This window comes from Mixophyes fleayi, chromosome 2 (assembly GCF_038048845.1).
Source record: "Mixophyes fleayi isolate aMixFle1 chromosome 2, aMixFle1.hap1, whole genome shotgun sequence".
NCBI lineage: Eukaryota > Metazoa > Chordata > Amphibia > Anura > Limnodynastidae > Mixophyes > Mixophyes fleayi.
The window spans coordinates 356747744-356772695 of NC_134403.1; the positions used below are offsets into that span (position 1 = coordinate 356747744).

The following is a 24952-nucleotide window of genomic DNA, read 5'->3' on the forward strand; positions in this document are numbered from 1 at the left end:
TATTCTTTCCTCTCCACCCTCCACCTGTCCGCTTGATCCCATCCCCTCTAACCTCCTTCGCTCTCTCTCTCCTACTGCCTGCTCCTACCTTGCACACCTACTCAACATATTACTCGCCTCAGGTGTTGTACCCTCCTCATTCAAACATGCTCTCATCTCTCCTATCCTCAAAAAACCCAATCTTGACCCCACCTTCCTCGCCAACTATCTCCCCATCTCACTTCTCCCCTACGCCTCCAAATTACTTGAGCGGATAGTCTGCTGTCGTCTCACCAATTACCTCTTAGACAATTCCCTCCTCGATCCTCTCCAATCTGGCTACCGCCCCCTCCAATCTACCGAAACCGCCCTGACCAAAGTCACCAACGACCTCCTCTCAGCCAAATCCAGGGGTCACTTCTCCATACTTATCCTCCTCGACCTCTCTGCGGCCTTTGACACTGTGGATCACCCCCTCCTTCTGCAAACTCTTCTCTCTCTCTCTTGGCCTCTCTGGTTCTGTCCATGCCTGGTTCTGCTCTTATCTCGCCAACCGCACCTTCTCTGTCTCCACATCTGGTTCTGCCTCCACCCCCTCCCCTCTCCCGGTTGGAGTCCCCCAGGGCTCTGTTCTCGGCCCCCTACTATTCTCGCTCTACACTTCCTCACTCGGGACTCTCATCTCCTCCTACGGTCTTCAGTATCACCTCTATGCTGACGACATTCAGCTCTACGTATCATCTCCTGATCTCTCTCCCACTCTCCTCTCTCGTGTATCTGACTGCCTCTCTGCCATCTCCTCCTGGATGTCCTCGCGCTTTCTCAAAATTAATATCTCTAAAACTGAACTAATTGTCTTCCCTCCCCACAGGCTCCCCTCTCACCACAACCTCTCTATCGTGGTTAATAATTCAACCATCTCCTCTGTCACCCAGCTCCGTTGCCTGGGTGTCACCCTTGACTCCTCTCTCTCCTTTGTCCCCCACATCCAATCTCTAGCCCAAACCTGCCGCTTCCAGCTGCGTAACATTGCCCGCATCCGGCCCTTCCTCTCACAAGATGCCACCAAAACCATCATACACGCTCTCATCATCTCCCGCCTCGACTACTGCAACCTTCTCCTTACTGGCCTCCCCCTCTCCCACCTCGTCCCCCTTCGCTCTGTTCTCTGTTCTCAATGCGGCTGCCTGACTCATCTTTCTCTCACGCCGCTCCTCCTCCGCCTCCCCTCTCTGCCTTGCCTTACACTGGCTCCCCTTCCCCTACAGGATCCTTTTCAAGCTCCTCACCACCACTTACAAAGCCCTCTCCCAGTCTACTGCCCCCTATATCTCCAACCTCCTCACCATTCACACCCCTGCCCGCTCCCTGCGCTCGGCCAATGACCGTCGCCTCTCCTCCACTCTGATCACCTCTTCCCACTCCAGAATCCAAGACTTCTCCCGAGCTGCTCCCCTCCACTGGAACGACCTCCCTCGCTCCATCCGTCTCTCACCCAGTCTGTGCTCCTTCAAACGGGCACTCAAAACTCACCTGTTCCTCAAAGCCTACCAACAATCCACTTAACCCTTACCTTGTTGCACCTTCGCAAACATCCTTCTCTCGTTCTCCCTCTCTCCACCAGCCCCGCCTTTCTCTCACTTACTTTAATGGCTCCCTCCTGTGCCTGTTTGTCCACCCTCCCTTAGGATGTGAGCTCGTATGAGCAGGGCCCCTCTCCCCTCCTGTCTCCATACCTGTTCTTCTACTCCATCTTCGCTCATATGTCTGCCCGGAGTTCTGAAGTATTGGTACTTTGTGTTTATTGCTCTGTACTATGTTTGTATTATGTACGGCGCTGCGGAAACCTTGTGGCGCCTAACAAATAAATGATAATAATAATAATAATAATACTAGACATGTACTGACACTGGGGGGAAGTAGGTTCAGAGCAAATCTGAGGAAAAACTACTTCACAGAAAGGGTAGTGGATAAGTGGAATAGCCTCCCATCAGAGGTGGTAGAGGCTAATACAGTAGAGCAGTTTAAACATGCTTGGGGTAGACATAAGGGCATCCTTACAAAGAACTAACAATCAAATAGGGATTGAGGTTACCATAGGTTAATAAAAAAAATGGGCAGACTAGATGGGCCAAGCGGTTCTTATCTGCCGTCAGATTGTATGTTTCTAACTACTAAACGATCAATCTACGAAGTACCAACAGAAGAGCAGAGCATTAATGCTGCAGTACATTATTACTTGCAATGATCAGCAACAGGTTATGTAAACTGTCTACTTACCACAAGAATAATTTACAATAAGATATTTAACAACTCCGGGTAAACATGGACTTCCGAAATGTTCATCACTGACGATCATTCTGCATCTCTGTTTCCCATAACACCTCTGTGCCAACACCTCCAGCGCGGAGTACGACACGCAGTCTGCGGGAAGGAAGAAGCGGTACATTGTTATCAGACCTGTTCTTACGATTCAGTAATAACTAGGAGGAAAAACCCTGATACGTTTAAAAAAACATCTGGGGTAAATTGTTGGTTGGATTTGATCAGCTGGGTCTGTGCTAGCCAAGACTATTTCTTCTGTATTACCAGCTTGCTTTGGTCAGAAAGTCTACACATGTATCAACAACATTTAGAACAACGCATTTCACATTATTCTATTTATTTTTCTTTGTCGTTTGTATTTGTTCTTATTATAATTTTTTTTTAAAAGAACCATGAAAACACCCCATGTGTCCAATAATATCATTTCTAACATATGCTATTGACATATCAATTTTTAATACATAGTTTAGAAAGGAAATATTAAAATATTAAGACTTGTGTTGCCTAATTAAAATCAATAGGTTTGATAATACATGTGCCGGGATTACTTCCGAAATAGGAATTCTACCTGTTGAAAACTCAGAAAAACACTCTAGATCCATCTGACAGATATACTGTGAAGAACTAACCTTACTTAGCAAATTTTTAAGCATAAAAACAAGCCATGGACTGTACTGACTGTCTCCACAAAATAGGTCAAATGGCAGCAACAGTTTGTTTCTGATCACTCAACAGGCAATTTCAAGCAGAAATCCTATTTCAAGTATCAGCTCTTACTGCAAATTTTTTTATTACCCAGTATAATGGATTTACAAAATCATTTTTTCGAGTGGAGTTACCCTTTAAGGCTGAGTTGCAGGACAATGCATATACAGTTTTCCTCTGAGCTTAACCTCATCCAGGGAACCCTCTGATTACATTAATATATTATATAACATAATTTCCTCCGCAGAAATGAGACGCGCACATCACTCCTATAATGAGCAAACAGTGGTTTGATTGAATGCTCTGTGCAATGACAAGCTGAAATGAAATGTTTCCTAACCATAACTCAGTATGATCAGGGTGTTATGAGTCACGGTGATGTCTGCAGCTATCATTTTGGAATTATATTTGTAAAGGTTCTGTTGCAGCATCAAAAAACATGACGTGATTTCCCGCAAAATCCGTCACTGAGGCTCATATCATCATCATCATCATTTATTTATATAGCGCCAACAGATTCCATAGCGCTTTACAATTGGGAACAAACATTAATAGGACAATACTGGGTAATACATACAGACAGGGAGGTAAGAGAACCCTGCTCGCAAGCTGACAATCTATAGGACAGTGGGAGTTTGAAACACAAGGACACGTGCTACATCATATTGCACACTGGACCAGCTAGTGAAGTGGGCAGGATGGGAGCCTCAGGATACGGGAGAATTGCCTGCTCTCCCGTGAGTCTGGGAGACCTACCCGGAATTCAGAAGAGCAGGCAAGTATGCCATTAGTTACTCAGATTTGTTTAAAGTCATGAAAATGAACTCTTCGATATTGACAACGGAGATTTTCTGACTGCAGACTGATATTCAACCATGACGCAAGACTTTAATGTATTAACGCACATATTCAAAAATTTTCGCATAAATCTAAAGAGGTATTATTATATAAACCATACACAATATTGCAGGAAACTTGAACAGCTGATATTTGGAATGTAAAGGTTTTGTCTATTGCATGCACATTATGGGCCTGATCCGATGTTGCCTGTATAAGAATCAGAACATCCGCCTAAAAAGATGCACGTAAGAAAAGCGTATTTAGGTATATATGGCCAGTCGCCAGGTCTCTGCCTGGAGCTACAAGTGTAGCATAGAGAATTATACAGATGCAGCTTGACACTGTTAGCAGTAAGTCCGCCCGTCACATTACCCTATTCCTACACAATATAATAATGTAATGAAGCGTCATCTACAGAAAATAGTGTCTGGATAGTATCATTAATAAATGCGCGAGTGTCAATGTAAACTATAATGAAATACAATCACAAAAAGTAAAATGTACATCGCTGATAGTGTATCTTGGATGAAAACAAGTTTTCAATATTTTTGTGACAAATTATTCCTGATGAGCACTATTGTCTGAATCCTGCCACAGTTTGACCCTTGTATTTGTTTAAAAATTATTTTCTTCCTCTCCCAACTGCATTGTCATCGCTGTATACAGTTTTCTTTGTCTGATTCTTCTTGGTGGGATTTAGCAATATCCTTTTTTTACAGCTGTGATTTGCTAAAAACTTGGTGAGTGCACAGGTCTCTCCTTGTATTTTTGGTCTATAATGAAATACAAACACAAATACAAAATACACATCAATGAAGTGAGATTAAATTAAATACAACCATTTGTTATTTTCCCCCTTTGAAGAGCCTGTCCTGCCGCGGGTCAAAGGGAAATGTGAATTAAGTAATGAAAATAGATGGCTGTAATAGAACACTAATAAAATAAGTTATATCGGCTGGAGGGGTCTTGGGCATTCAGGGGGCCCTTGACAGTGATCAGAGGCATTATTGATCGGTGCGGGGGTGAGGGCGCCCCCGGCCCGATCAATGCTGCTGAGCATTGTCACTGTAGTCTTTCCGCGGCGCTCAGTAGTCTCCTTACTGAGGAGATCTCGTGAGTCTCACTCTCACAACATCTCCTCAGTAAGGTGCTAACAGCGCACCGCGGAAAGACTACAGTGACAGGAGACAGAAAGAGGTAAGCCCTTGGGGCGTGGGCGGCGAGCGGATCACGGGGTGGGTTTCGTTTGCGTCTCACAGGGGAAGCCTCACGGGGGAATGGAGGCCCCCTTAGCCCAGGGGCCTCCATTCCTTTAATCCGGCCCTGGCTAGTAGTGACGATCGTCTTCATCATCAGCATACTTGCCGACTCCCGAAATTTTGGTCAGTCTCACGGACTCCTGGGAGAGCTGGCAAATCTCCTGCATCCCTCTACTGCCGTTCCAAAATGACGCGATTGGCGGTGAATCGCGTAATTTAGGCCCGCTCCTCACGACAAAATGCCATTACTGCTGCATGGGCGGGGCAAAAATGACACTTTTGGTCGTGCCCCGCCCTCCCATCACGCCACTCTCTCGGAAAGAACTTGCCCAAAGTGGGCAAGTATGATCATCAGTGCCTGCATTCACACCAGCCCTCCAGCATCCGCAAGAGATACGCATCTGTGTCCAGTTCTACCTCAGTCGCAATTACGCAAACTCGCCCTTACTATGTTCATCCAACGTGGTCCCACCCCATCACTCCCACATCCCGCCTCTCTAGTCATAAGCGACACAAGTGTAAGATGCAACTTAATCTACATAAGTGCATATGCGTACGTGATTTTGTTGCACATGTGCAGTACCGAACTTGCGGATGTTACGACAATAAAACAGACGTAAGCACAATTATGCAACAGGACCTATGTCTTTAAACAGTGGTACATATAGGATTCTGGTTTCTCTGAGTTGCACGGTATGTTACATTCTCCTTCCCTCCTAGATTTCAGCAACCAGCTGCTTTCTTTATAAAAACTGACTACAAAGGTGAAAAGTTCTCCTGATTCCTCTGCAAAAAAAACAATTTATCTCGTCATACAAGATACAGTACAGATTTACCATACTGCTGGCGATCTTCATACTCACCATACGGCGTTGCCCGGTCCATGTCTGTGGCACATTGGTTCTTTTCATTGGAGAATCTGCCATAGACAGCTGAGTAGATATTGAGTAACTTGGGCTCTTTGCAATGAAGCTTCAGTTCACGGTTTTCACAAACAGATGTCGACTTGTATTCAGCTAAAACAGAAGCCGAAACTGAATAAACAGTCTGTACAAATGTTAACGTTCTGCATACAGCATGGGGTGTAACTCGCTACGGCAGACAGCGGGCTGAGTACACTAGAAAGAGTTATTTCTGGAGAGAGGAGACATCTGTACAAACTTGGCAAATAGCAGACATTTTAATGGTGCAAAACTGTCATCGCACAAGAAAAATCTCCCAATACCCAATGACGCAGCTTCGGAAGCTTGATGTATTTTTTTTTAAAATCAGGTCATTTTTTTATTGCATTTTTCCAAGACAGACAAAGAAAAACAAACAACAAATAAAAAAAATAAAAAAAAGGGTAACTTATACAGCTATCCCCTTAGTCCAAAGAACGCAGTAAACTAAACAAAATCATCTTGCAACCTCAAAAATAACCGGACATTATGCACATGGGGCCTGATTCATTAAGGACCTTAACTTGAGAAACTTCTTCTGTACAATAGAAGGCCGACTAGAGAGCCCCTACCCCCCCAACAACAAATAATATAGTTAAGGGCCACTAGGACCTCTGAACATGCCCTGTATAGTGAACTATATCACCTAGTCCAAATTCTGTGACATTTAGGGGGGTATTCAATTGACCGCAAGATTTTTTCTTAAGACCGCGTTAAGTCATTTTAACGCTGTTTTTTTTATCATTTTCGAGCGGGTTAACTTTACCCACGGTTCAATTCCATTTTTCACGCTCCGTCTTTTTTAAACAAACGGTCCTTTCGCGCTCCAGTAGACGGTCTATTGAAAGTATAGGGTGTGCGAGAGGCAGCCACGTTAAAATCTATTCAATTGTTTTTTAACGCGGCGCGTTAAACAGGCCAATATGCTGTTTTATCTCGCACCTCTTTGGGGTGTGATAAAAATAAAAAACCTCTGAAAACTGTTTGAGATCTTGTAATAATGAGGAAAAAAAAGATAAACTATGTTTATTACTAATGCCTAACATGTAAAAGCTAATTTTCTTGTTAAAAAATAATGAAATAAAAAAAAAACATGAAAAAAAAAATCACTAATTAAATATATTTATATATGTTTTTGGTAGAAATATGTTTGTACTAATGTGTTTTGACATGGTATAGATGATTCTATAGTAAAAAATAGTTAAATAAAAAAATATGCTAAAGAAAGTACTGTAATGTAGATATTATCAACTAGAATGGTTGTGTAATGCAATCTAATGTATGAAAATGTATGTCAATCCTTTCTTCGTGTTACACATGACCACGTTAAACACTGCCCTAAAAACTCGCAAACACAATGAATACAGCGTTCCCTGTTTTTCAATTGAATTGCAACAGTTTTCACGCTGCGTTAAGTAATAATGGTCACTATAGCAGTTACAAACCCGCGGGTGTTTTTTTTTTTTTTTACGGAACAGGAAAAAAAAAATCTTGCGGTCAATTGAATACCCCCCTTAGACTTGGCATTCCTAAATATATACATATATCCCTTGTGTTGCACCGTATCGATGACTAGCAGCTTCCATATATGGAAGTCTGGCGGGAGCAAGCCAACCTCGGGCATTTATAACCTTAGCTAATGTCGTAAGATGAAATATATATTTATAGACAAACTTATCAATCATATCCTCCAGGGAGATACCATAAAGACACCACTTTTCATCCAGAGGGGGCATTCAGTACAGTATGGGAGGACACAATGCCAGATTTCGGACGAGAAATTGTGGACCACCCGACATTCCCAAAACATACGCCAGAAGCCATTTTCGCCTGAGCCACATTTCGGGCAGAAGGAGTCGGCTCTTCTACCCGTGCCGGAACTTGGTATATTTAGGAAAACAAAGGACCCTGAACCCATTACTTTCATGCTCTTTTGAGAGCACATTATATATATGCAGATTAACTGTAACAAGGAATATGAATAAACAGCGCTAAATAGTCAACCACATAAAGAAATATCTGTAATCAAATAAAAGAAACTGTCCGTGGATATAATAAAAACACACATTTATTACTATATAATGTGAGCAACCATAAGTAAAGCTTTAGGAAAAAAAAATATATAAAACAATACTCTTAAGTAAACATATACATGTACAGTAATGGATAATATCTAGTGTAATACTACTCTTTCAAGAAAGCAAATTGCCTATTGTGTAAGCATAGCTGCCTACTACCCCGGAATGTCCGGGAGACTCCCGAATTTCTGAGAGTCCTCCCGGGTGAGTAGGGCAAGCTCCCGGATCCTGGCCACTCCGTCACCGTGGCCCCGCCCCCTGCTGTAATAGGCTAAAATGCTGATGACAAGTTAAGGGGTGGGGTCCAATGATGCTCCCCCGCGTGGCCACGACCCCAGGATCCGCCAGTAAGATCTCCCCTCCCGGGGATCTCTAAAGCATGGTTTTAGATTTAGGTTCCACTCTGGTTTTCCAGCACAAATAACCGTACTGAGTACAGACACAAGCAATACGAGGTTACACGTATGTACAGTTGCCAATATTAAAAAAAAACTTATCATAACACACCACACGTTACTGAGAAACTCATTTAACTAAAATCCCCATACAAATATGAACTTGATTATAAAGGATTTGTTTGCATTTCATATATTAATTTTCAATAACTATTAACTTATAAAGTCTAGAAAGCAGGAACAGAATGCATTCAGTATCCAAAATAATGGTGAAAATACATCTTACTATTGCATGTTCTGTTATTAGACAGGGGAGCTGGTGCTCCTATAATCTTCCTCCTGGACGCAGGGAACAAGTCTCTGGTCTACTGCCAGATAGAGTTTCTGAAAGTGAAAAATCTCTTTCTACTGCTGTAAAGTAAGTAAGTAAAGCCTTCTCCGCACTGGCAGAGAGCACACACTTGTTTAATAGGATTATGCCCTCCATTCAAGCAGAATACAAAGTCCTTTCTTATGTGCTGTAATCAGTTCAATACGCTGGAAAACATCTTGAGCAAAGCTGGATCCAGATGGGGCAGCAGTGGGTAATAGTTCAGTACCTGACATCACAAAATACAGAACAGTGCCTTCAAAGGTGAAACGTTAAGTATAATGAACTTTAATTCTTCTACTGGATGTATTTATATTCTGATACAGACTGTTAAAAAAAAGCAGAGTAGGGTCCAGCTAATGTAAGACATGATACCTGGATGAGCCCATTCCCAGCTTAAGTCCATGTCTGACTAAGGGGTATATTTACTAAACTGCGGGTTTGAAAAAGTAGAGATGTTGCCTATAGCAACCAATCAGATTCTAGCTGTCATTTATTTAGTGCACTCTACAAAATGACAGCTATAATCTGATTGGTTGCTATAGGCAACATCTCCACTTTTTCAAACCCGCAGTTAAGTAAACATAGCCCTAAGACTGTTATGCTGGCAAATAGGGGAGCAATGTCCTATTAGTTGGATGTACAAACAATGTTGGTCCTCCGTGTTCATCAATGATGCCAGCCTTATTGGCAGGAGATTACACTACATTATATACTGTATAAGACTGTCCTGATTACACTACACATTACCTCACAAAATATGACAACACCCCCAATACAACTAACTGGAGACCCACAATTTAAGAGTACATGTCCCCAAATCACTAAGCTGTGCCCCTTTTGGTCAACAGATCAGGACTATTGGTGTATAATTACTATTATTATTATTATACTGCCACCATATTACGCAGCGCATTCCAGAGAATACTGAATTATTCACATGATTACGTTTCTCTATATTGCATTTTACTTTCAGCATAACCCAATCCATCCAAAACACATTGCCACCATCACATTTTCTTAATTATTTTCTAATTCTAGTGACATTTAATATCAGCATATATAGCGCCTGATTAATCAAGATACATATTCTGAGCGCAACCCACGTTTAGTATTATCCGCATGTATTCGTCCACCCGAATTCAGCAAAGCACTGATCTCAGGATACATGTGCTTCTGAAATCAGGGGCAGGTCTGCTGTGCTCTATTACATCGGACGTTGCAGGATGCGTCCAATACCTACGTGGATTATAAATCCGCAAATGAACGCACAGGAAAATCAAAACAATCTTGCCTTATTGTTACCTGATATTAATAAAGGTATTAATGATAGATGATTTGTTTTTTATTTTTTTTCCCCATGAAATACATTTATTAGAATGTTGTTAATATCTACTGATCATAAAATACATTTTAGTTGTTCCTGATTGCAGGCACATGTTATAGCATACATACGAGACCGTCATCACTACTGATCAGGACTTAGACTAGCCCTGTAGCTGGAGCAAGAGATACAGCAGAAAAACAAGTAACTTTCAGATGTTCAGAGCTGGAATTGGACATGGTTGAGTGCGCTTGAGTTTGACACACCCATACTGTACACTGACTATGGGCAAACACCCCTTCCTCGTCCCGTTCAGTCCCCGAAATCATAGGCTGTAGTAAGCGTCCTTTGCGTTGGAAGACGCAGCAGAAAGGGCTGTGTTCACAACCATATCTCCCAGAAAGACAAGGTGAGATAGGTCACTTTGGGGAGATATATATATATATATATATATATATATATATATGTTTATATTGTACAACAATAATATATACTGGATTATAAATGTCAAATATAATAAATATATAATATTTAAAATATATTATAATATTATATTACATTATACATATACTCCATGTGAGCCTGTCCTGATATCGTTATATTATATATGTTGCTCAGTGACCTTCACCTGTTCCTAGGCAGTGGCCAAGCAGAGGATGCCCGGAGCTTTATACACTCAGCAGCTTCCTCTTTCCCTTGTCTGATTATTGTGGTATAAAGCTGTCATCTTGCCAGGTGCATTACCGTTACCTATGTACTGAGCTGGTGTGTCCTTGACCGCGTCTCTGCTTGGTTACTGTCACTCACCGGACCGTGAGTGCCTCTTCCCGGACATTTAGGAACCGTGGCCGTCCTCCATCCTGAGGGTCTGCGCATGCGCAGCCCTTTCTAATCCTTCAGTGTATGTTCCTTTAACTTAATTGGCAGATCAGGCACACTCCCTATATTAAGCACCTGTGGTCAACACCACGTTGCCTGATCTTGGAGTCTCATTCCCCATGAGTCTCTGAAGGTGTTCCTGTGTTTCCTCGTGTATTCAGCGCTGCTGATTCCTGTGGTTTCCAAACCACTTCTACCTCTGTGGTTTCCATACCACTTCTACTACTGTGGTTCCCATACCACTTCTACCATCAAGTTCATCATCAAGACTGTGAGCTGATTCCTATCCGCTGCCTCCGTGCACTACAGTCTTCTATACCACTTCAACTCTATCTCATATCATTGTGACTGTGAGCTGATTCCTATCCGCTGCCTCCGTGCACTTCAGCCACTCTCCACATCTACTCACCTGTTCATCATCAAGACTGTGAGCTGATTCCTATCCGCTGCCTCCGTGCACTTCAGCCACTCTCCACATCTACTCACCTGTTCATCATCAAGACTGTGAGCTGATTCCTATCCGCTGCCTCCGTGCACTACAGACTCCAGCTTGCAACTCGTCTGTGTTTCTACATCGTGACTGTTAGCTGATTCCTACCCGCTGCCTCCGTGCACTACAGACTCCAGCTTGCAACTCGTCTGTGTTTCAACATCGTGACGGTGAGCTGATTCCTATCCGCTACCTCTGTGCGCTGCAGTCTTCATCTCATCTCTCCCGTGTTTCCTCGAGACTGCTGCTATTATTGCCATTCGCTACTCCCGTGATCAACAGCTCCTGGTCTACTCTGCTCACCCGTGTTCCATCGCTATTTGCACCTGCTGGTTGCTACTGGTTACCTCCGTGTGTCCGCAGAGTCCTGCTCCTGCTGCCAGCGCTACTCGCCCATCTGTTGCTGATCCGCTCTCCACACCTTCCTGTGTCCCGCTGGTCTCTACCCGCCTGTCAGCATTGGATTCGTGTCTCATCTGCTATCCTGCTGCTAGATCATCACCATTCTCCTGGGTCCTCCAAGAGTCCAGTTCCGTGTTCTACCGATTCCTGTGGATTCGTGTCCCTGTTGGTTTACTTACCTGTGCGCTGCACCTACTAGACCTCTGCTTCATCCATCCAGGGACTTCTCATCCTGCCGGCCTCCTGCCGCTCAGGTATCGCTGCACTCCTGTCTGACTGCCTGCTTCTGAACCACGGTATGCATACTTCTCATTGACTGTGCTGGTGTATTGCATATCTTGCTGGACTGTGTTGGTTCTCCTCTGGAGTCTGCTATCCGCTGAGTCTGTTGCCATCATTGACTGCACTATCTTGTTCCGGATTACTTCAAGAGACTTTCCATATTTGCAGTGCTGTTCAGTCATTCATATATCTATATTGTGCATATTACTGTGGATCGTGTTAAGGTGCCGTGTTTACCCTGTGTTGCAGTCTCTCCCCGTGCACCTCCTCACATATATATTCAGTGGTACAACTTGCTAGTAGCAGACCACTGATCCCTGTTTCCAGTTTCACCTGTTCCAGTATCCTCTCACATAGCAGTGGTACAACTTGCTATCGCAGACCACTGACTCCCCGGATACCTCCACTTGGATTCCATTCCTTCACTCAGACAGCGGTACAACTTGCTATCCGCAGACCGCTGACTCTCATCACCTCCTCGTTTCTGTTGGACATTCCTCCTCACTATAGCAGTGGTACAACTTGCTATCGCAGACCACTGACTACCTTCACGTGTCCTTGTCCATACAGTTCCTCGTGTACTACCACCTCCATATTACCAGTGTTGCTAGTCATAGACTTTCCTGAGCATCTCATCATCTGCTATTTACTGTTCCGTGATCACCCTGCTACCAGAGTACCCTATTACCACCTACGTTGCTCTGGTAAGCCTACCACCTGGTGATCCCTGGGTAAAGACTCCTAGTGCCCGTGACAGTAAGATCAGGCCATGACAGACCCAGATACGGAACCTACCGCCAAAGAGATGCTGCAGCATCTGGTCAGCCGTGTGGAGCAACAGGATGCCCGCCAACAGCTGTTACTTCAGTGTTATCAATCATTAACCTCCCAAGGAACATCTGGACAGACTGTGACAGCCACTACTGAGGCTCCTGTGCTTTCCTCCGTTTCCCCAGTGCCATCCCAGGTGTCTACAGCTTCCACGCTTCACCTGCCTACTCCGTCAAAGTACGATGGGGACCCCAAAACTTGTAGGGGTTTCCTTAACCAATGTTCAGTCCATTTTGAGCTCCAACCTCAAAATTTTTCTACCCATCGTTCCAGAGTGGCCTATCTTATCTCTTTGTTTTCTGGACAAGCCCTGGCTTGGGCCTCCCCTCTTCGGGAAAGAAACGACCCAATATTGCAAGATAGTGCCAAATTCATTTCTACATTCCGAAGTGTGTTCGATGAACCAGGTCGTGTGACCTCCGCTGCTTCCAGCATCCTCCGTTTGCGACAAGGATCTCATACAGTAGGCCAGTACGTCATTCAATTTAGGATCTTAGCCTCTGAACTTCAGTGGAACACTGAAGCCCTAGTTGCCGCCTTCTGGCAGGGGCTCTCCGATAAAATTAAAGATGCACTGACTACCCAGGAGCTTCCTTCGTCGCTTGAAGACCTGATCTCTCTTTGCCATCGTGTTGATATGAGATTTCGTGAAAGAGAGGCTGAAAAAACAACTTCTGCTAAAGCACCTCTTCGTTCAAACCCTCAATTTCGTCCAGTTTCACCCTCTGTGATTCCCATGGAGATAGGACGTTCCAAATTATCTTCAGAGGAGAGGAAACGAAGAGTCAAGAATAGACTCTGTATCTATTGTGCTGATTCCACTCATATGCTCAGCTCTTGCCCTAAGAGATCGGGAAATGCCAGGCCCTAACTAGTTCTGGAGAGGTGAAGTTAGGGTCCCTGGAGTCCTCTCCATCTTCTATGAAATCTAAAGTCTGCGCTTTTGATGTTACGATTTCCTTTGCTACCAAAACCTTCGAGTCACAGGCATTGATTGATTCCGGAGCAGCAGGAAATTTTATTTCCAAATCATTAGTGCATCAATGGTCTCTACCAGTAATTACGTTAAGAACACCCATTACTGTGACGGCTATAGATGGATCACGTCTCATCAACGGTCTCATCACCCAGAGTACGTCTCCAGTAACACTCCAGATTGGTGCTCTGCACCATGAAGAAATATCGTTTTTAATCCTTCCAGTTACGACAAGTCCGATTGTTTTAGGCCTTCCATGGCTTCAGTGTCACTCTCCCCAGATTGACTGGCGCACCCCTCAAGTTACGTCTTGGGGGTCTGAATGTTACCATCGGTGCCTTTCCCAAGTTATTCCTCTCAAAGTACAGCAATCTTCCATCTCATCTTCCTCACCGGGACTCCCTCCTCAGTATGCTTCATTTACTGATGTGTTTGATAAAGCTCAGTCTGAACGTCTTCCTCCTCATCGTTCTTGGGATTGTCCGATCGACCTTCTACCTGGCAAGACTCCTCCCAGGGGCCGGGTCTATCCACTCTCGTTACCTGAAACTCAAGCCACATCTGAGTACATACAGGAGAACCTCCAGCGTGGGTTTATTCGACCTTTTACCTCTCCCGCTGGAGCTGGGTTCTTCTTCGTCAAAAAGAAGGATGGATCATTACGCCCTTGCATAGATTTTCGTGGACTCAATGCCATTACTATCAAGAATCGGTATCCCATTCCGCTGATCACTGAGTTGTTCGATCGCATCAAGGGAGCCCGTATCTTTACTAAGTTGGATCTTCGTGGTGCCTACAATTTAATTAGAATTCGTTCCGGTGACGAATGGAAGACAGCGTTTAACACCAGAGACGGGCATTACGAATATCTGGTAATGTCTTTCGGGCTGTGTAATGCCCCCGCTGTTTTCCAAGGCTTCATCAATGAGATCTTTCGGGAATTATTATACGTATGTGTCGTCGTCTACCTGGACGACATATTGATCTTTTCACAGGACCTGCCTTCTCATCACCAACATGTGGCAGAAGTCCTCTCCAGGCTACGGAAAAACTCATTGTTCTGTAAATTCGAAAAATGTTCATTCGAATTGCCCCAGATTCCATTCTTGGGGTATATAGTTTCCGGAGTTGGCCTGAAGATGGATCCAGACAAGGTGAATGCTGTACTACATTGGCCCCTCGTTTCATTGGTCCATATAGGATCATTCAGATAATCAATCCAGTATGTGTTAAACTTCTTCTTCCTAAGAATCTTCGGATTTCCAATGCCTTTCATGTGTCTTTACTCAAACCTCTGATCATCAACCGTTTCTCAACTCCTCCCTCAGCTCCGCAGCCAGTTCAAGTTCACCAGGAGGAGGATTTCGAGATTACTGAGGTATTGGATGCAAAAATTTCGCGAGGAGTCCTCCGTTTCCTCGTTCATTGGAAGGGCTTTGGTCCTGAGGAGCGCTCTTGGATCAAAGCTGAAGATCTTAATGCTCCTGCCCTTTTGAAGAAGTTTTATTCCAAAAATCCGGACAAGCCCGGTTCCAGGCGTTCTGTGCCCACCTTTAAAAGGGGGGGTACTGTCACTCACCGGACCGTGAGTGCCTCTTCCCGGACATTTAGGAACCGTGGCCGTCCTCCATCCTGAGGGTCTGCGCATGCGCAGCCCTTTTCTACCCTTCAGTGTATGTCCCTTTAACTTAATTGGCAGATCAGGCAACACTCCCTATATTAAGCACCTGTGGTCAACACCACGTTGCCTGATCTTGGAGTCTCATTCCCCATGAGTCTCTGAAGGTGTTCCTGTGTTTCCTCGTGTATTCAGCGCTGCTGATTCCTGTGGTTTCCAAACCACTTCTACCTCTGTGGTTTCCATACCACTTCTACTACTGTGGTTCCCATACCACTTCTACCATCAAGTTCATCATCAAGACTGTGAGCTGATTCCTATCCGCTGCCTCCGTGCACTACAGTCTTCTATACCACTTCAACTCTATCTCATATCATTGTGACTGTGAGCTGATTCCTATCCGCTGCCTCCGTGCACTTCAGCCACTCTCCACATCTACTCACCTGTTCATCATCAAGACTGTGAGCTGATTCCTATCCGCTGCCTCCGTGCACTTCAGCCACTCTCCACATCTACTCACCTGTTCATCATCAAGACTGTGAGCTGATTCCTATCCGCTGCCTCCGTGCACTACAGACTCCAGCTTGCAACTCGTCTGTGTTTCTACATCGTGACTGTTAGCTGATTCCTACCCGCTGCCTCCGTGCACTACAGACTCCAGCTTGCAACTCGTCTGTGTTTCAACATCGTGACGGTGAGCTGATTCCTATCCGCTACCTCCGTGCGCTGCAGTCTTCATCTCATCTCTCCCGTGTTTCCTCGAGACTGCTGCTATTATTGCCATTCGCTACTCCCGTGATCAACAGCTCCTGGTCTACTCTGCTCACCCGTGTTCCATCGCTATTTGCACCTGCTGGTTGCTACTGGTTACCTCCGTGTGTCCGCAGAGTCCTGCTCCTGCTGCCAGCGCTACTCGCCCATCTGTTGCTGATCCGCTCTCCACACCTTCCTGTGTCCCGCTGGTCTCTACCCGCCTGTCAGCATTGGATTCGTGTCTCATCTGCTATCCTGCTGCTAGATCATCACCATTCTCCTGGGTCCTCCAAGAGTCCAGTTCCGTGTTCTACCGATTCCTGTGGATTCGTGTCCCTGTTGGTTTACTTACCTGTGCGCTGCACCTACTAGACCTCTGCTTCATCCATCCAGGGACTTCTCATCCTGCCGGCCTCCTGCCGCTCAGGTATCGCTGCACTCCTGTCTGACTGCCTGCTTCTGAACCACGGTATGCATACTTCTCATTGACTGTGCTGGTGTATTGCATATCTTGCTGGACTGTGTTGGTTCTCCTCTGGAGTCTGCTATCCGCTGAGTCTGTTGCCATCATTGACTGCACTATCTTGTTCCGGATTACTTCAAGAGACTTTCCATATTTGCAGTGCTGTTCAGTCATTCATATATCTATATTGTGCATATTACTGTGGATCGTGTTAAGGTGCCGTGTTTACCCTGTGTTGCAGTCTCTCCCCGTGCACCTCCTCACATATATATTCAGTGGTACAACTTGCTAGTAGCAGACCACTGATCCCTGTTTCCAGTTTCACCTGTTCCAGTATCCTCTCACATAGCAGTGGTACAACTTGCTATCGCAGACCACTGACTCCCCGGATACCTCCACTTGGATTCCATTCCTTCACTCAGACAGCGGTACAACTTGCTATCCGCAGACCGCTGACTCTCATCACCTCCTCGTTTCTGTTGGACATTCCTCCTCACTATAGCAGTGGTACAACTTGCTATCGCAGACCACTGACTACCTTCACGTGTCCTTGTCCATACAGTTCCTCGTGTACTACCACCTCCATATTACCAGTGTTGCTAGTCATAGACTTTCCTGAGCATCTCATCATCTGCTATTTACTGTTCCGTGATCACCCTGCTACCAGAGTACCCTATTACCACCTACGTTGCTCTGGTAAGCCTACCACCTGGTGATCCCTGGGTAAAGACTCCTAGTGCCCGTGACAGTTACCCTGTCCTGACTTTAGCTTGTTTATCTACACTCCACTTCTGCCTGCTCTGACCTTGGCTTGTTCCTAACACCTTCTACTGTCCCAACTGGACGCCTGCCCTGATACCAGGTCAATTACACCGTGTAACCGTCATATTTCCCTAACCTCATTTTCAGGAAATATAAAAAGATAAATATATATACACAGAGATTTACTTTGGACGTCAGTTAACATAAAAATAAGCAATAAAAAAAACCTGTGTTTATGGAACTAAAAGCTGCAGCCCAACAGGATTTGTGTATTTGCTGCCAAGTAACAAAATGAGAACAATATTTATCGCTCAGAGTCCATCATTGAACTAATTAACACAATAATATCCCTTTTCTTTTATGAGTTTGTTTTAATGCTGCAAATAAACATTTGTTTAGTTATTTGGCTTCACAACAGTGGGTAAAGTGACCTGACATTGGACATGTAGAAATTGTAGCGAGCAGAATTCCTAACTCCTTCATTGGGGCAGAATTTTTTTAGCTGGGGCATAAATAAACTTTAAGAGATGGTGATAAAGAACATTCTATGATTTTAAATACAGGGCTCTGTGTTATGACAATAAAATGTTTACTTTATTAAGAATCGGTGTGTCTGCTGCTCTACTGTGTTTCTACGTCTAAAGCTGGCCTGCATAACCGGCAGTGCTATAAGACAATTGGCCTGTTATCGCACCCATTGTGGTCCCAACAAAAACCCACTGCCCGATAATAATCTGATCAAAATTAGACAGAACAATATAGAACTTGAAGATAAACGTGATTGGAAGATGAAAACTATTACCCTCTATATACAATCATCGTCCGCTTGCACTTACAGGCCGTAATGTCTTAAAGAATCCAATCAGCTCATGAGCCGAATGGCCAGATTTCCTCCAACTTGGCCATCTACGTGTGTAGCCATATTGCACACACATTCTTTAGTTCTGCTCAGGGGTCAAATAGCAAACTCAGCCCATGTGCGCTAGAATGTCTTAATGATATCTCCTACTGTATTCACTATTAGTTACCTAGTCTATAGACAACACTATAATATTTTTTGAAGTATATTTATATAGTGCCAATCACATTACAATCAGGATATGTAATCATTGATGCCAGTCCCTGCCCTCTGGGAGCTTCTAAATTCCTTACCACACACACATTAAGGTTTATTTGGTTAAAAGCCAATCAGCCTACCAGTATGTGTATGGATGGTAGGAGGAAACCGGAGCACCCAGAGGAAACCGAAGCAAACACGGGGAGAACATACAAACTCCACACAGATAAGGCCCTGGACTCATGGCCCCAGCACTGTGAGGCAGCAATGCTAACCGCTGTGCCTCCCACAGTGCTTTGTGTTTGCAGCAAAAGTAAAAGTGAACATCTGTTGAGACGTAGGGGCTTATATTTCAATCTGAAGCGATAAGGCTGATTTTCTACCACCACTTATGGCAGTGATAGGAAATCACTTATAGCTGCAATTTATCAATAAAATATCACTTTGGCGTTACTGTCCGGGAGTGGTAATGTTTAACTTATCACTTCACCAGGTCAGTCTCGGTGGATAAGCGCATGTATGACCACCATAGCTGTTTGACACATGCACAGTGGAACTGGAAGCCCCCCCTAATCTGTTCCGGGTTGGGTAGTAAACGCCAACTTCCCAAAACCCAGCGCAAATGTTCCCGACATGATATCTTACCTACAGTGTGGTGATCTCGACTGCCTGTAAAATAGACTTCAAACAATTGCGCCGAATCAACATGCCGTCCGCAGGAAATCACGTTGTTTTACAGAGCGACACTGACTATGTTGGTGTCTGTTGCTCATTTAAGGAGGCGTCGCATCTACAATGGAGAATGCTGTGTAGAAAAAAAAAAAATGACACACGCGGCGCCTCCTTAAATGAGCAACAGATACCAACATAGTCAGTGTCGCTCTGTAAGATGACGTGATTTTTGGCAGATGGCATGTTGATTCGGCGCAATTGTTTGAAGTCTATTTTACATGGATTCACTGTAGGTAAGATGACTATCGAAGTTTTCATTTCGGGAACATTTGCGCTGGGTTTTGGGTAGTCGGTGAAGTGATCACCACCGTCTGTTCCACTAATAAAATAAAACAAATAGTAAAAAAAATACCTAAAAATCAGAATTTTTTCTTTTTTTTAAAAGCTATTAAGCTATTGAGTATTGAAAAAAATGCTTTATTCAAATAATAAAGTATTGTTTATATTCATTTTCCTTGTTAAATAGGCTTTGCTTTGCATGGGGAAGCTATTGCTTAAGATAATAGACTAAACTTAATGCCGACAAGAGATCTTCCTACGCTGCTGGTTGTGAGTGGCTACACGCTTCCACATATGCCCGACATCGTTCCATCATTGATCGTGATTTTTAGGAAGTTCGTGTTTTGGTACAATAAAACATAATCGTGGGAGCGTACAGAGTCTAGCAATATCTGACCAAACGGTTGCGAATGTGTGATCTGCACATAATATCATAAATGTGTATACTAGCTTTATACTATATACACAGCTATATTCTGCTATCCCATAACAGGACAACAGCTGTACGTGGAACGTACAGAGGCACAATACAAAGCGTTACTTACTAGGTTTGCACTTGTAAGACACCAGTAGATATTTGGTGGCACCCGGACACGGGTCCAGCCCAAAAACACGACTGTTCACGGGGAGTTGGCAGGACCTCAGATTCTGGCACTCGTCCAGCACTTTCTGAAACAATAAGTGAATATACAGTAATCACATCCAGCAACAATGTATGCATTTATAGTGTGGGGAGTTATATATACACAGACAATAGGCTATCACATGGACCTCGGATACATACACATTGTCATCAGCTAATCTTATCTTGTGCTTTGTATTACATTACATTAAAGGAAGGAAACTCAGTCCTTTATGATTTTCCTGCTGTGTGTGTTATCTATACACTTAGTCATGGTAAGTATCGCTTATCTCCAGATGACAAAAATGAAAATAAAACTATATATGTATGAAATTATTTTGATTATAATATTATTTGACCCTCTCCCCCCCTCCCCCCCAAACAATGGGACCCCTTACGGGGAAATAGAGCGTTAGAAAGTCATAATAATCTGAATATTTGTTTCACTTTGACAACTTCTCCTGGAGATATCCCCATTTACATTTAGAATAGACATAAGACAGCCCGAAGATACTGGATCGTATTAACATGCATCAGCTGCTTGCTTATAGCGGAGGGAACCATTGTTTTATAAGGCTGAGACATTATTCATGAGAAAGAAAGAAACACTCAGTGAGATGTGACAGGTGGTCAGTAAATGGACAGGCTGTGTTCTTATATATTTCAGATTAGCCCACGCGGTGCCTCATTAAAGGGTCTCTTTATCAATCTGCAGTAATAAGGCTCAGTTTCTATCGCTGCTTATGGCGGTAACTGAAAATCAGTTATCATCGCGGTTTAGCAATGAAATATAGCCGGGGCAGTTGCCACAGCCATACTACCCGCGAGCAGTAATTCTTGATCTACCGCTGCGCCAGGCCAGTTTCGGTGGATATTCGTAGGCGTGACCTGACCAGCCAGTTTGCACCGTAGAAGTCAACAGTCAGACTTGAGCTTTCAGTTCCACTAATAAATATATATATATATAAATAAATACTATAATAAATGTATAAAAATATGTAAATAAGAAGAGTCCGACTTTTACAAAAAAACGGAATACCAATTTCTCAATAAAAAAAAATCTCTTTTAATTAAGCTAATTTGTGCTGCTAAAGCGCTAATTCCAGTTCACTGGAAATCCACCATACCTCTGACGATAGGGGACCAGGATAGAGCATACTTGCCTACTTTTTAAATCTGTACTCTGGGATCTCATGAGACAGAGGGTAGGAGGGGGCGTGATGATGTCATTACATCACTATAGCCCCGCCGCTACTATAAAATACAGAAATTCAAGGTATTGAATAGCGGGGGATGGGGCTTAATGACACGATTAAGCCCTGCCCCCCGCTCTTCAGTGCCGTGCATTTCGGCATTTTACAGGGTTCTGGAGGTTTGCCTACTCTTCCAGGAGTCCGGGAGCACTCCCCGAAATTTGGGAGCCTACCAGAAATTCCGGGAGAGTAGGAAAGTTAGGGATAGAGTTTTAATCGAAACATGGATTAAATGACAAACTGGATGATTATTATGCTATTATGTGTAATTGGTTGAACTTCATTGGCTCCAATCTATATAAGTCTATAAAATTTTCTGTATCTTAAATTATTTGATTATTATTAGTGTTGAGACCAGACTATCTTAGATCCTTTGATGGGATTAATATGGGTTCAGATTCGGAGCTATCCCTTCCAAACTCATCCTCTCCCTCCTCCTCCCTTATATCTTACAGGGGCGCACCCAGGGAGGGTTTCCTAGTCCCCAAAAACCCCTGTCCTACCTGGGTGTTGTATGCCCCTCTCCCGGGACCAGCCACAATTCTGCTTGCAGCTTGTAATCATCTCCATGTCAATCTCCTGCTGTGTGAGCACAGCTCTCTGCCGGCAGTTTGGCCCCGCCCCTTCCTCCCACACAGCCAGCATGGCCCCGCCCCTTCCTCCCACACAGCCAGCATGGGTGTAATGCAGGAGGCAGCAGCAGAAGAAGGTAAGTGTGTGTGTCAGCTTACATGTCTGTGTGTTTATGTATGTGTGTGTATGTATGTATGTGTATGTGACAGCTTACATGTCTGTGTGTTTATGTATGTGTGTGTATGTATGTATGTATGTGTATGTGTCAGCTTACATGTCTGTGTGTTTATGTATGTGTGTGTATGTATGTGTATGTGACAGCTTACATGTCTGTGTGTTTATGTATGTGTGTGTATGTATGTATGTATGTGTGTGTGTCAGCTTACATGTCTGTGTGTTTATGTATGTGTGTGTATGTATGTATGTATGTATGTGTATGTGACAGCTTACATGTCTGTGTGTTTATGTATGTGTGTGTATGTATGTATGTATGTATGTATGTGTATGTGACAGCTTACATGTCTGTGTGTTTATGTATGTGTGTGTATGTATGTATGTATGTATGTATGTATGTATGTGTATGTGACAGCTTACATGTCTGTGTGTTTATGTATGTGTGTGTATGTATGTATGTATGTGTCAGCTTACATGTCTGTGTGTTTATGTATGTGTGTGTATGTATGTATGTATGTGTATGTGACAGCTTACATGTCTGTGTGTTTATGTATGTGTGTGTATGTATGTATGTATGTATGTGTATGTATGTGTGTGTGTCAGCTTACATGTCTGTGTGTTTATGTATGTGTGTGTATGTATGTGTGTGTGTCAGCTTACATGTCTGTGTGTTTATGTATGTGTGTTTATGTATGTATGTGTGTATGTATGTGTGTGTGTCAGCTTACATGTCTGTGTGTTTATGTATGTGTGTGTATGTATGTGTGTGTGTCAGCTTACATGTCTGTGTGTTTATGTATGTGTGTGTATGTATGTATGTGTATGTATGTATGTATGTATGTATGTGTGTGTGTCAGCTTACATGTCTGTGTGTTTATGTATGTGTGTGTATGTATGTGTGTGTGTCAGCTTACATGTCTGTGTGTTTATGTATGTGTGTTTATGTATGTATGTGTGTGTATGTATGTGTGTGTGTCAGCTTACATGTCTGTGTGTTTATGTATGTGTGTGTATGTATGTGTGTGTGTCAGCTTACATGTCTGTGTGTTTATGTATGTGTGTGTGTATGTATGTGTGTGTGTCAGCTTACATGTCTGTGTGTTTATGACAGCTAACATGTTTGTGTGTTTGATCCTGTGTGTTTATGTATGTGTGTGTGTGACAGCTAACATATCTGTGTGTTTATGTATGTGTGTGTGTGTATGTGACAGCTAACATATCTGTGTGTTTATGTATGTGTGTGTGTTTATGACAGCTTACATATCTGTGTGTTTATGTATGTGTGTGTGTATGTGACAGCTAACATGTTTGTGTGTTTGATCCTGTGTGTTTATGTATGTGTGTGTATGTGACAGCTTACATATCTGTGTGTTTATGTATGTGTGTGTGTTTATGACAGCTTACATATCTGTGTGTTTATGTATGTGTGTGTGTTTATGACAGCTTACATATCTGTGTGTTTATGTATGTGTGTGTGTTTATGACAGCTTACATATCTGTGTGTTTATGTATGTGTGTGTGTATGTGACAGCTAACATGTTTGTGTGTTTGATCCTGTGTGTTTATGTATGTGTGTGTATGTGACAGCTTACATATCTGTGTGTTTATGTATGTGTGTGTGTATGTGACAGCTTACATATCTGTGTGTTTATGTATGTGTGTGTGTATGTGACAGCTTACATATCTGTGTGTTTATGTATGTGTGTGTGTGTTTATGACAGCTTACATATCTGTGTTTATGTATGTGTGTGTGTATGTGACAGCTAACATGTTTGTGTGTTTGATCCCGTGTGTTTATGTGTGTGTGTATGTGACAGCTTACATATCTGTGTGTTTGACACGATGTGTGCTTATAGCTACGCCCCTACATATACTGGACACGCCCACTTGTATCGTGGCGTGGAAACCCCGCTCCTCGAATCCTGCGTTTGCCCCTGTCTTACCCCCACTTATGTATATCCAATTATTGTTAACATTCGTAAATAGACAGTGGATTTCTAGATAGAACTGACTTTATATATAACTAACTTTGAATTATTTTCATTACACTTTAAATTAGCATATTAGATAGTGAACTACAGGATATAACTGACTTTGAATTAATTTCATCATTCTTTAGTGTAATATTTAATATATAAGGAATACTTTATATGCTGTTATTTTTATGATGGTATTTTCTTTTAAAAATTTCCACTTACTGTTATGATATATTTATATATGTTACATGAGTGGTTTTCAATAAAAAAAATATTTTATAAAAAATAAATAAATAAATAAATAAATATGTAAATGAATAAACAATTTAAAGCTACTAATGATTGGGAAAAAAATGCTGTGTTGGAAATACCCGTTCTTGTCAGCTACAGAGCTTTTAACCCTCTGATAAACAGAACCCCTAAAGGTTAGAACTAAATCCAGCTGGAAGGTGCAATTTTGCACCTTAGCAAACCCATGTTTCTCTGTAAACATATAGGGCTTAGAGTCATTAAGGAGAGCAAAGCAAAAAAAAAAAGGAGTAAATTTGGCAGAACCATGTTGTATTGGAGGGGGAGTTAAATTTTAAATGTAGGGACAGATTTATAGTTGGGGT

General features: G+C 43.1%; 1 protein-coding gene across 2 annotated transcripts in view; it reads right to left on the reverse strand.

Moving 5' to 3' along the window:
* The window catches only part of EVA1C (eva-1 homolog C), a 90998-nt gene that overhangs the window by 10258 nt on the left and 55788 nt on the right, over positions 1-24952 (reverse strand). For both annotated transcript variants that reach the window (XM_075197182.1, XM_075197180.1), the window contains exons 3-5: positions 20286-20409; positions 5972-6124; positions 2260-2403 (exon numbers count right to left, since the gene is read on the reverse strand). In XM_075197182.1, the coding sequence (XP_075053283.1) occupies positions 2260-2403; positions 5972-6124; positions 20286-20409 (421 nt within the window). The remainder of the gene's footprint in view (positions 1-2259; positions 2404-5971; positions 6125-20285; positions 20410-24952) is intronic.